The sequence below is a fragment of the Aotus nancymaae genome, unplaced genomic scaffold (assembly GCF_030222135.1).
Source record: "Aotus nancymaae isolate 86718 unplaced genomic scaffold, 86718_ANA_hifiasm-v0.15.2.pri h1tg000049l, whole genome shotgun sequence".
In the NCBI taxonomy this organism is placed as follows: Eukaryota; Metazoa; Chordata; class Mammalia; order Primates; family Aotidae; genus Aotus; species Aotus nancymaae.
In genome coordinates, this window is record NW_026988463.1 from 14,472,634 (window position 1) to 14,484,690 (window position 12,057).

The 12,057-nt window shown below is 45.4% G+C and overlaps 1 protein-coding gene across 1 annotated transcript in view; it reads right to left on the reverse strand.

The window, feature by feature from the left end:
• The window catches only part of SNX29 (sorting nexin 29), a 596,058-nt gene that overhangs the window by 564,395 nt on the left and 19,606 nt on the right, over positions 1 to 12,057 (reverse strand). The window contains exons 2-3 of the mRNA XM_064362489.1: positions 6,613 to 6,674; positions 2,281 to 2,333 (exon numbers count right to left, since the gene is read on the reverse strand). Of these exons, the coding sequence (XP_064218559.1) occupies positions 2,281 to 2,333; positions 6,613 to 6,674 (115 nt within the window). The remainder of the gene's footprint in view (positions 1 to 2,280; positions 2,334 to 6,612; positions 6,675 to 12,057) is intronic.

The following is a 12,057-nucleotide window of genomic DNA, read 5'->3' on the forward strand; positions in this document are numbered from 1 at the left end:
GTTTTTGGATGAGGCATAGTCTGTGTGAGAACACATTAACCTAACATTCAGAGGAGGATTGCCTCTCTCAGAAAATGGACAGCATGGTAATAAAGAAAAGTGATCAAGAAGTCATGGATACACAGACACACACCACACACACCCATACACACACATACACACAGACAAACCAACCCGGCCAGGAAAGGGGAGTCCTTCCTAATTATCTCTGCATCTCAGGCCCTTAAAAACTGATTGCACTAGAAGCTTTGGTGTCCAGCAGAATCACCTGGGGAGCCTGATGAAATGCAAATTCTCAGCAAGCTCCTCGACTTCAATACATACACACACCCATTCATGCACATATACACATCCTGCTCCAGTACAACTAGGATGGGACTTAGACAATGCATCATTAATAAACCTCCCAGGAGATTCTGATGCAAGCAGACCTTGGATCCCTGTGTAGACCAAGGCCAGGCCTCATAGTAGGCCCTCAAGAAGGACTAAATTGATCAATCAGTCTAATGATCTAATGCCACAAACACATACTGAGAATCTAATGTATGACAGGCACAAAGTGCTTGTGTAAAACACTCAGAAGTAAAATTTTTTTTAAAAATGGAGAAACACCCTTTCATGATGATGGATGAGTATGTAATACACATATTCATCTGGATAACAAATCTTCACTGAGTACCTTCTAGATGCTTCTAGGCACTGGAGAGACATCTGTAAACAAGACAGCAAAACATCCCTGCCTGCACATAGCTGACATTATAGTGACAAGAGACAGACAACAGGCAAAATTAAAAAGCTGAATGTATATATAGTCTGTTGGAGGGTGATACATGTCATGGAGAAAACCTAAGCAAAGAAGGAATGGATTATAAGATGTATCATTTTAAACCTGTGCCAGTTTCAAATCACCCATGTAGCTCTATTCCAGGCAGGTCTACATGCTTTGCTCATGGCTGTTAAAGTTTTACAGAAGAACAAAGGAAGGAAAGAACTGAAAAAGGAATGATGGACATGGGTGGGTGGGCTAGGGTGAGAGGGTGGGGGATATGAACAGTTTCCAGGATGAGATGAACGTTGAGCAAGTAAGTTCCCTTCCCTTTCCTTCCCATGCAGGAATGTCCCTCCTGCCACCCCAGGGGCTGCAGAGCTTGAATCAGCTCTGACTGAGCCCACAACGCATTTGCAGCAAGGACTGGATGCCTGTGTGCCTCCTACCTTTGCCAAGTCCTATGTGTCTCCTTCCAGCCAATGTTATCAGCTTAAGCAATTATGGCAGCCTTTCCTGGGTCATGAATGTCAATGGCCATTTTTAAGATTTTTTTTTTTTTTTTTTGAGACACAGTCTCACTCTGTCTCACTTTGTCACCCAGGCTGGAGTGTAGTAGTGCAAATTCAGCTCACTGCAACCTCCACCCACTAAGCCCTTGAATTTCCCCCAAATTAGTCTGGGCTCAAGTGAGTCTCCTGTCTCAGCTTCCCAAGTAGCTGGGACTATAGGTATGTACCACCACGCCCAGCTAGTTTTTGTATTTTTAGTAGAGACAGGGTTTCACCATGTTGGCCAGCCTGGTCTGAAACTCCTGACCTCAAGTGATCCCCCTGCCTAGGACTCAAAAAGTGCTGGGATTACAGGCATGAGCCACCACACCTGGCCCATTTTTAGGAAATATTTGTTATCATTAAAGAAACAGATAATCACAGTAAAAAACATGAAACATACCAGAAAGCAATATTCCCAATATTCTTACCCCTACTGCTACCTCAGGCCACATTTCAGTGTGTTTGGCCAGTGCTATCTGACATAGCTAGGACCACTCTGCATCCATAGAATTTCGTATCCTGCTCTTTTTACAACATATGCCTTTTATTACATACATAATTTTTAATCACTACCTATGTGCTTTTCTGTTGAAAACAAGTTCTATATAAATATCATTTTTAATGGCTATATAACATTCCATCCTATTAATGCACTATACTTTATTTAACTATTTCCCAATTATTGGGTATTTAGACATCTAAGTTCTTATAATTATTATTTATCCTGAAAATAACTTTATATGGAAAGGTATCTTGAATAATTCCTTCAGTATAGATTCCTAGAAAGAGAATTACGGAACATGTGGAGTGTTTGAGATGAGTAGTCACTGCACAGAGTCCACGGGTGACTTAAATTTCAGTGCTGTACCTCTCGGCTGCAGAGGCACATCACAGAAGCCAGTCACTTTCTGCTGCCTTTTCAACCTCGATGGTCAATGGTTTTAGAAGCGACATATTTACCTGCTGTCGGAATCCGAGGCGATCTCCTTTCTCCCTCCAAAGCGGATCTGGCACTGCACAGAAAAAGAAGCTGCTGAGATCAGCTGTTGGGATGGGACACTCAAAACATCACAAAACAACCCACACAGGGCTTAAGGGTCAGGAAGGGGACACAGGACCAGAAGCTCTGCACGCCACATCAGGACGTCCCTGTGCCCTGGGTGTCAGCACAAGACTTAAGAAGGTGCACACCCCAGCCTTCAAGCTGCCACTTAAAGGAAACCCTTATCTCCTGTACCCCAAACTTGTACAGAAACAAGCCTTGTGGGAAAACAATGCTAAGAGGAAAACAAAACACACAGTCATCTGTGCATTATCCAGGAAGCTGCTCCTGCTGTCAGCAGCTAACTGTCTACAACACAAAGCTCTTCATGGGTGATAACTACAACTTCCACCAACCTGCACTGATGGGTCCCTTTGGACAGAGCCCCAGAGTTGTTATGACTGGTTATGACGTTACAACAGCCTCATACGAGTCATCCTGTTGTGAGGAATTATAATTTACTGCGAGTGGATAAAAATGAAACCAGGCTACTTTTTGAATTGGTAAAATTAAAATATAGAGAACATGTACTTTGCCATTTTAACCATCTTTAGGTGTAAATTTCAATTTACAATGTCGTGCAACCATCATCATTATCCACTATTCTAGTTTTCTTTTCCTTTTCTTTTTTTTGAGACGGAGTCTTGCTCTGTCACCTAGGCTAGAGTACAGTGGTGCGATCTTAGCTCACTGCAACCTCCGCCTCCCAGATTCAAGCGATTCTCCTCCCTCAGCCTCCTGAGTAGCGAGGATTACAGGCGCATGCCACCACACCCAGCTAATTTTTGTATTTTTAGTAGAGACGGGGTTTCACCCTGTTGGTCAGGCTGGTCTCGAACTCCTGACCTCATGATCCACCCACCTTGGCCTCCCAAAGTGCTAGGATTACAGGTGTGAGCCACCGTGCCGAATCTCTAATTTTCTTAAAAAAAAAAAATAGGGTCTGGCTCTGTCACCCAGGCTGAAGTGTAGTGGTGCCATCATAGTTCAAGGCAACCTCGAGTACCTGGGCTCAAGCAATTCTCCGACCACAGTCTCCCAAACAGCTGGGATTAGAGGCACATGCCATCAGGTTCAACTCGTATTTTTTACTTTTTGTAGAGACAGGAGTCTCACTATGTTGCCCAAGCTGGTATCATACTCCTGGCCTCAAGATATTGTCCTACCCCAACCTCCCCAAGCACTGGGATTACAGGTGTGAGCCACAGCGCCTGGCCTACTACTGTCTTTTTTCTTTTAAAGGTACAGAATCTCTGCTATGTGTAGCAGTCTTGCAGGATTCCTAAACTTATTATCAAAACTACTACACTCTGTGTGTGTGTGTGTGTGTGTGTATGTGTATTTGTGTGTGTACATATATATAATTTTAAATGACACATTAGTCAAAACACATAAAACTGTACACTTAAAATGCTATATTTTATTTTATGTAAATTATACACCAATAAAGTTTATTTATGAAAGTCATAAGCAAAAAAAGTCATATACAACACTTTAACCCTCAAAATAACAATAATAATAATAACAATAACAGCAGGCCAGACGTGGTGGCTCACATCTGTAATCTCAGCACTTTGGGAGGCCAAGATGGGTGGATCACCTGAGGTCAGGAGTTCAAGACCAGCCTGGTCAACGTGATGAAACCCTGCCTCTACTAAAAAAAATACAAAAATTGGCCGGGCGCAATGGTTCATGCATGTAATCCCAACATTTTGGGAGGCCAAAGTGGGTAGATCACCTGAGGTCAGGAGTTCAAGACTAACCTGGCCAACATGATGAAACCCCATCTCTACTGAAAATACAAAAATTAGCTGGGCATGGTGGCGGGCACCTGTAATCCCAGCTACTCAGGAGGCTGAGGTAGGAGAATCGCTTAAATCTGCGGGGGCAGAGGTTGCAGTGAGCTGAGATCACGCCACTGCACTCCAGGCTGGGCCACAGAGTAAGACTCCATCTCAAAAATAAATAAATAAATAAAAATTACAAAATAAAATACAGGCGCAGTGACTCATACCTGTAATCCCAGAACTTTGGGAGGCCAAGGCAGTCGGATCACCTGAGGTCGGGAGTTAGACACCAGCTTGACCAATATAGAGAAACCCCATTTCTACTAAAAATACAAAATTAGCTGGGCATGGTGGCTTGCGCCTATAATCCCAGCTAATCGGGAGGCTAAGGCAGGAAAATTACTTGAACCGGGGAGGTGGAGGCTGCAGTGAGCCAAGATCGTGCCATTGCACTCCAGCCTGGGCAACAAGAGCAAAACTCCATCTCGAAAATAAAATAAAATACAAAAATTAACCGGGCACGGTGGTGCACGCCTGTAGTCCCAGCTACTCAGGAGGTTGAGGCAGGAGAATCACTTGAACCTAGGAGACGGAGGTTGCAGTCAGCTGAGATTATGCCACTACACTCCAGCCTCGGCAATAGAGCTAGACTCCTACTCAAAAAAAAAAAAAAAAAAAAAAAAACGAAGCTTTGGGCATAACCTCCAATTTATTTCTCTCTAACTGCTATATTTAAAGTGGTTCAACTTGCCTCCTCACTTTATTATATTTTCCATTTCTGCAGCAAAGAAAGAACAAGCTAATAACATGGGCTCCAGATGTTACCATATTAACAGAGGACCAGGCTCTGTCTGGGCCCTTTACCTGCTTTAACAAGCCAATTCCCTCAGCAGCCGTACACAGATAAGTGACCCAGTTACACAACAGAAGAAAGATGCTCAGGGAGGGTGCATGAGTTGTCCCTGTACACACAGAGCTGAAGAAGTAAAGCTGGCCTTCAATTCCAGCTACATCTGAGCCCAAAGCCTGTGTCCTTCCTACCACACAATGCCTCAAGGCTTGCATAGATGCTACATTCTCTGGGCTCACTTCAATACTCAACATACATCCCGGTCACGTGTGGTGTCATGCACCTGTGTAGTCCCAGCCACTCATGAGGCTAAGGTGGAAGGATTGCCTGAGCCCAGGAGTTCGAGGTTACAATGAGTTATGATGGCACCACAAGCTCAAGCCTGGGCAACAGCAAGACCTTGTCTCTAAAAAAAAAAAAAAAAAAATTTAACACACACCCCTATTAAACTACTTACCTCCCTATAGTTTAATTACACACATATAATTGTCAACTGCACCTTCCAAAAGTGAGCTCCTAGAATTCCCAGATTTGGATCCTACTTCTGCCACTTACTAACTATGACGCCTTGAGCAAGTTATTGGATCTCTCTGAGCTTCAGTTTCTTCACCCGTAAAATGAAACCAATTGCAGGAACTATAATCTCACAGTGTTGTTGGAAGGATTAAATATAAAGTGCTTAGCGGAGAGCCTGGCACACAGTGAAGGTGTGATCAATGACAGCTAACAGTAGCATGTATCTGGTACATGCAGCAGGCAGATTCCAGTCTCACGTCCAGGCTTGCTTCCAAGCCCAGCCGGAGCCAAGCATCAGAAACAGCATCACATCGATCACAGCAGAGCCACCTACAGCGTCCACATAGCTGGGGGCAGCAGCAGAGGACCCCAGGCATGGCCTCCTTCCTCCTTGTCCTAGCCTTCTTGTGCTCAGCGGTCCTAACTCCAGACCACCACCTCTGCACCCCTCAGAGTCGCCCTCAAACACAAATGCTTGGAAATGAGACAATGAGACTTTGAAACTTACATCAATGCTCTTTTTTTTTTTCTTTTCTTTTCTTTTTTTTTTTTTTTGAGACAGTCTCACTCCATCACCAGGCTGGAGTACAATGCCATGATCTCGGCTCACTGCAACCTCCGCCTCCCGAGTTCAAGCGATTCTCCTGCCTCAGCCTCCCAAGTAGTTGGGATTACAGGTGCCTGCCACCATGCCCAGTTAATTTTCATATTTTTAGTACAGACAGGTTTCACCATATTGGCCAGGTTAGTCTTGAACTCCTGACCTCAAGTGAGTGATCTGCCTGCCTTGACCTCCCAAAGTGCTGAGATTATAGGTGTGAGCCACTGCGCCCGGCCCAATGCCCTTCTTGAAGGGACATCATGAAGGATGGGGTCCTCTAGAGAGCTTTGGAAGTTCAAGACACAGGACTTCTTCCAACCCAACTCTGACCGTGTTCCCTGCTCTATCATTTCCCGGGGAAAACGATTAGATCGTTTCACTGTTCCCAGATATAAAGTGGGAGTTAGTCTATGTATGTCATGGGGAAGAAATGACCTATATTAATTATCTGACACCATTACTCGACCGAAAAGGCAAACGTGTGCTTTCTGCTTACCTGCTTCACTGCATCCAGCAGTCGCTCCAGCAGAAATTGTCTTTTGTCATTGTTCTGTGATCCTAAAATGGAATGAGGCTTCATTAGTTCTGCTTGATGCTCGTCTTCCATTAAGACTTTCTGACATTATGGTACATGGTTGTCCCCAAATAGATCAGTCCATTGCTACTGATCTTTAACAAAATCAATAGCACAACCAGGTACCAATAATCTATAACATTACAATGAAGTTTGCCCACTGCCTGTCACTGCATCAAAGGAAAACAGCTAAACTAATTTTCCCAAATTTGAAGAACATGGCTAGAATGGTCTAAGGGTTTCTCAACCCTTGGCATTACTGACATTGTAGAATGTTTAGCAGCATCCCTGGTCTCTACACATTATATGCCATTAGCACACACAAACCCCGAGTTATAACAAAAATGTCTCCATGCAATCCCATATGTCCCCTGGGAATAAACACTGCCCCCAGTTGTCAACCAGCAGCCTAAAATAAAATATAAGTTTCCCAATACAGTGGGCACTGCTCACTGGCTAATCTCACTACCATCTCCAACACCCTTTTTCCATGCCACCTTCAGCAATCCAAGCTGAAAAACCTGATTACTCCTTTTCTCAGCAGCTGAGTCTGAACTTAAGCAGTCTGGCCCATGAGAAGCCAGCAGAAGTGCACTGGGAGAGTTCTGGGAAAGATTCCTTTCTGATATAAAGAAAAGCTATAAAGGGCATCATTCCGTCCTCCATCCTTCATGCCTTAATCATAAACATGTTGGGTGGTGCTGGAGTAGCATTTTGCCACCATGAAGTCATTAGCCTGAGGGAAAAACCTAGAGAATCACAAAGATACCAGCTCTTAGATCACTGAGTTGTTAAGCCAAGACTAGAAACAAGCTAATTCTCACAAAATAATAACCTTATTTGTCCACACCACCGCACATTGGGCTGTCACTTGCAGCCAAAAGCATTCCCAACTGACACACATGACATACACTGAACTTCCATTTAAGGTCTCGAGCACGGGCACTGGAAAGCACCAGGCAGACAGTTGTCAGAGCCACACCTGATCTCCACAAGATGCTCAATACCTCCAAGCAAGATACAAAGCCACGGAATATGATGCACCAGACACAGAGCACACTGACTTCAAGGGATACTGAAATTCAAGTTTCAAAGGCAGATGCTCCACATGGCAAGCGTTGAATTGCCGTCAGGCTGATTGTGTCTTGGGCAACTCTACGTGGGCTGCACCAGGGAGCAGCAGTAGGGCATTATCTCAGAGATGGTCAGTGATTCCTCTAGTCAAGCCTGGGCCAGCTGGTTGATAACAATCACCACCATATGCTGGGCACACCCTACATGCCAGGCACCAAGCTGGGCACTCTGTATGCATCATCTCCTTTCACCTTCACATCCACCCTACAAGCCAGGACCCCAAACACAGATGGGAAAGGTGAAGCCCATGGAAGTCAAGTGACTGTGTGCACTGATCCACCCAGGATTTATTTAACTTCTATTGTGTGTGAGGCAATGTTTTAAGAGCTGAGGACACAGGAGTTAAATGGGCACACAGTGGCTCACACCTGTAATCCCAGCACTTTGAGAGGCTGAGGCAGGCAGATTGCTTGAGCTCAGGAGTTTGAGACCAGCCTGCACAACATAACGAAGCCCTGTATCTACCAAAAACACAAAAAAATAGCCAGGAATGGTGGCACACACCTGTGGTCCCAGCTACTCATGAGGCAGAAGTGGAAGGATCAGTTGAACCCAGAAGGCAGAGGTTGCAGTGAGCTGAAATCGTCCCACTGCACTCCGGCCTGGGTGACAGAGTGAGACCCTATCTCAAAAAAGAAAAAAACACCATGAAGAAACAAATCGCATAAAATTCAACTAATCAATGAAAAAGTATTAGAGAGTCATACTAGCAAGAAAAAAACAAAGAGAGTGATGGGATACGGAGGAAGCAAGAAGGCTGTTTCAGCCAAGGCAGCCACTGAGGTCTCTCTACACAGGTGACATTTGAGCTAAGCCCTCTATAAAGAGAAGGAGCAGCTATGGAAAGACATGGCAGGCCAGTGTTCCAGACACTGCAAACAGCAAGGGGAGAGGCTCTGAGGCAGGACAAGCTTAGCGCTAGTCTTCCAGGACTAGAAGGAAGTTCGCTGTGGCTTGACCGAAAAGCAAAAAAGCAAAAGGAACGATCAAACAGGCAGGCAGGGGCCAGTCACATAGGATTATGCGGACCATGATAATGGGGTTAGATTCTGTTCAAATTTGAATTCTAATTGGTGGAACTGTGATCCTGACTCAAGACTTCTAAAGCCTGTGTTAGAACCAGGATACAAGGATCCTGCCTTACCCCCAGGCCTGGTGATAAAATCAGTCAGCAGATTCTTTGAGTCACACAGTAAAATAACTGACTCTTCAAAAAGTACCATTGGCATTTTTTCTGGAAGAGGATTTGATCAAGAATAGCCTAGACTCCATTCCCACCAGCCATCAGGCATCTCAAGGCATCACTCAGGGTGGCTATAGACCCATCTGGCCAAGGTCCTCCCACACCTCTGGACACCTGTGTCTATCTATCAAACGCTCTTTGTTTCAGAATCCAGGGTTTGGATTCTGCTCTTCCCTCCCTAACACCAGAATAGAAAAGTCAGGCTTGCTTTCTTCCTTTCTCCAAGTATGAGACCTGACAGTTCTGCCTGCTCTTGAGCAATGCCAACTGGAAACCTGACAGGGTTCCCCGCACTGGAAATGCTTTTGCTATTTTTTTCTCATTATAACAGCAATTCATGTAGGGAAAAAAAAACAAAATAACAAATCAGGAAAAAATGTACAAAGAAAATAAAAATCTCTATCATCTCCCTACTGATAATTTTTTAATGCAGTGCTTCTCAAACTTCAATGTCCACAGAGACCTCAGATCTCACGGACACCTAGTTAAAAAGCAGCAATGGACCAGGCACGGTGGCTCACACCCATAATCCCAGCAACTTTGGGAGGCCAAAGTGGGCAGATCACATGAGCTCAGGAGTTCAAGATTACCCTGGCCAATATGGCAAAACCCCATCTCTACTAAAAATACAAAAATTAGCCAGGCATGGTGGCGGGCACCTGTAATCCCAGCTACCCAGGAGGCTAAGGAAGGAAAATCACTCAAACCTGGAAAGCAGAGGTTGCAGTGAGCCAAGATCGTGCCAATGCACTCCAGCCTGGGCAACAGAGTGAGAGTGTCTGAAAAATAAATACATAAAGAGAGAAAGGGTGTTTAATAGGCTGCAGGGAGCACAGGTGGTCTCAGGACCACTTATCAACTGAGAGGAACAGTGGAGGGAGCACTGAGCGGGAAGTCAGAAGGCCTGAGCTCTCATCCTGCCTGGTCTGCTTGCTAGCCATGTGACAGGGACAGTCACTTCCCTTGTCTGGGTACTGGTTTCTGCATGAGATCATGCCCTCCTAGCTCTACAGTCTGCTAATGTGGGGATTTGGCAGAGACAGGAGGGCAGAGCAATCAACGCTACCAGTCTCCTTCTTACCTTCTCCCTCTGCATCCAGTGGAGAGTACAACACCCCCGCCAGGGCCCAGAAGAATCTGCCAGCTTCAAATGTTGCTGCCACTCAGAGAGAAGCAAGAAGAATGTGCCACCTACTGAGTTCCAACCACAGGCTAAGTCATGAAATGACTGACCTATTTAATCCTCGACAACGAAGGAAAACTGGCTGCATTTAATAGAGAGAACTGTGACTCAGAGAGGAAAAGACCTTTACCCAAGGTTAGACCCTTGGGAAGTGGCCAAGGGGGAATTCAATTCCAAGTCCATGGACTCCCAGACCTTCCAGCTGCTAAGCCCTGCTCACCCTTGATCTCTGTAACAAACTGCAGCAGTGACCCATTGCAAATTCAGCAAACACTTCACAACACAGTAGCGATCCAACCCCGTATTACTGCATCCTCATCTCCATGGGCAGCCCCCAGCCAACAGCCAACCAGGTGAACAAGAGCAGGCTTCTTTTAAATTTCTCATTTAGATAACCATCAAAATGAAAACAGAAAATGGAAAGGCACCCCAGGGAACCTCCAGGGGTCCACAAACCTGTCTGAGAAAAACAGTCAGCTGTCACCCGCTAACTCTACTCAGAAACCTCATGTGCATGGCAAAGTCAGTCACCTAATTGCGACTCTCTTTCATATTTTGTTGTTTGTTTGTTTGTTTGTTTGTTTGTAGACGGACTCTTGCTCTTGTCACCTAGGCTGGAGGGCAGTAGCACGATCTCGACTCAATGCAACCTCCACCTCCCGGGTTCAAGCAATTCTCCTGCCTCAGCCTCTCGAGTATCTGGGATTACAGGTGCACACCACCACACCCAGCTAATTTTTGTATTTTTAGTAGAGATGAGGTTTCACCATGTTGGCCAGGCTGGTCTCAACTCCTGACCTCTGGTGATCCGCCTGCCTTGGCCTTACAAAGTGCTGGGATTACAGGCATGAGCCACCGCGCCTGGCCTTTGTCTTTAATATTTAGAACCCTCAGGATCTAATGTTTAACATTTAGAGTCCTTTGGGTCCTACGTTAATTTTTACCACAAACCTCTAGGCTTCTGTCTCAGATCGCCATTCAAGCTGCAGTGACCTCCTGGAGAGAAAAAGCAGAAATTAAGAACAAGAGCCAGGCGGGGTGGCTCATGCCTGTAATCTCAGCACTTTGGGAGGCCAAGGTGGGTGGATCACCTGAGGTCAGGGGTTCCAGACCAGCCTGGCCAACATGGTGAAACCCATCTCTACTCAAAATACAAAATTAGTTGGGAGTGGTAGTGCATTCCTGTAGTCCTAGCTATTTTGGAGACTGAGGCAGGAGAATTGCTTGAATCTGGGAGGTGGAGGTTGCAGTGAGCCAAGATTGCGCCATTGCACTACAGCCTGGGCAACCAGAGAGAAACTCCATCTCAAAAAACAAACAAACAGACAGACACAATAGCCTGGGTTAGAATCTTATTCCACCAGCCATGTGATCATGAGCAAGTTAGCTAACTTCCTTGCTTCAGGCTCTTCACCAGAGAACCCACCTTTTCGGAGGATGAAATGAGTGAAATTGTGTTGTGTGCCTAGAACTGTGCCTGGTTTATACCAAGCACTTAATAAAATTAGCTATCATCACTGTTGTTGGCAACCCTTACCCCAAGGTATCAAGACCTCTGGCTCCAAGAAGTCCTTTCAACTAGTTACCTTCTCTCCAAAGCCCAGGCAAAGCAATTCAATCCAAACCTCTGTGTTACTGCCCTGGGAGATGAAAGGGTGAAAGAGACCTCTGGCACGTGGGGAGGCGTAAACAAGCAGGACGCAACCAGGCGCTCCGGCTATATTCCTTCTTAACCCTCACAACCTGGAGCTCCAAGTAAACTGGTTCCCATTCCACAGAGGTGGGCCACAGAATTTTTTTTTTTCTT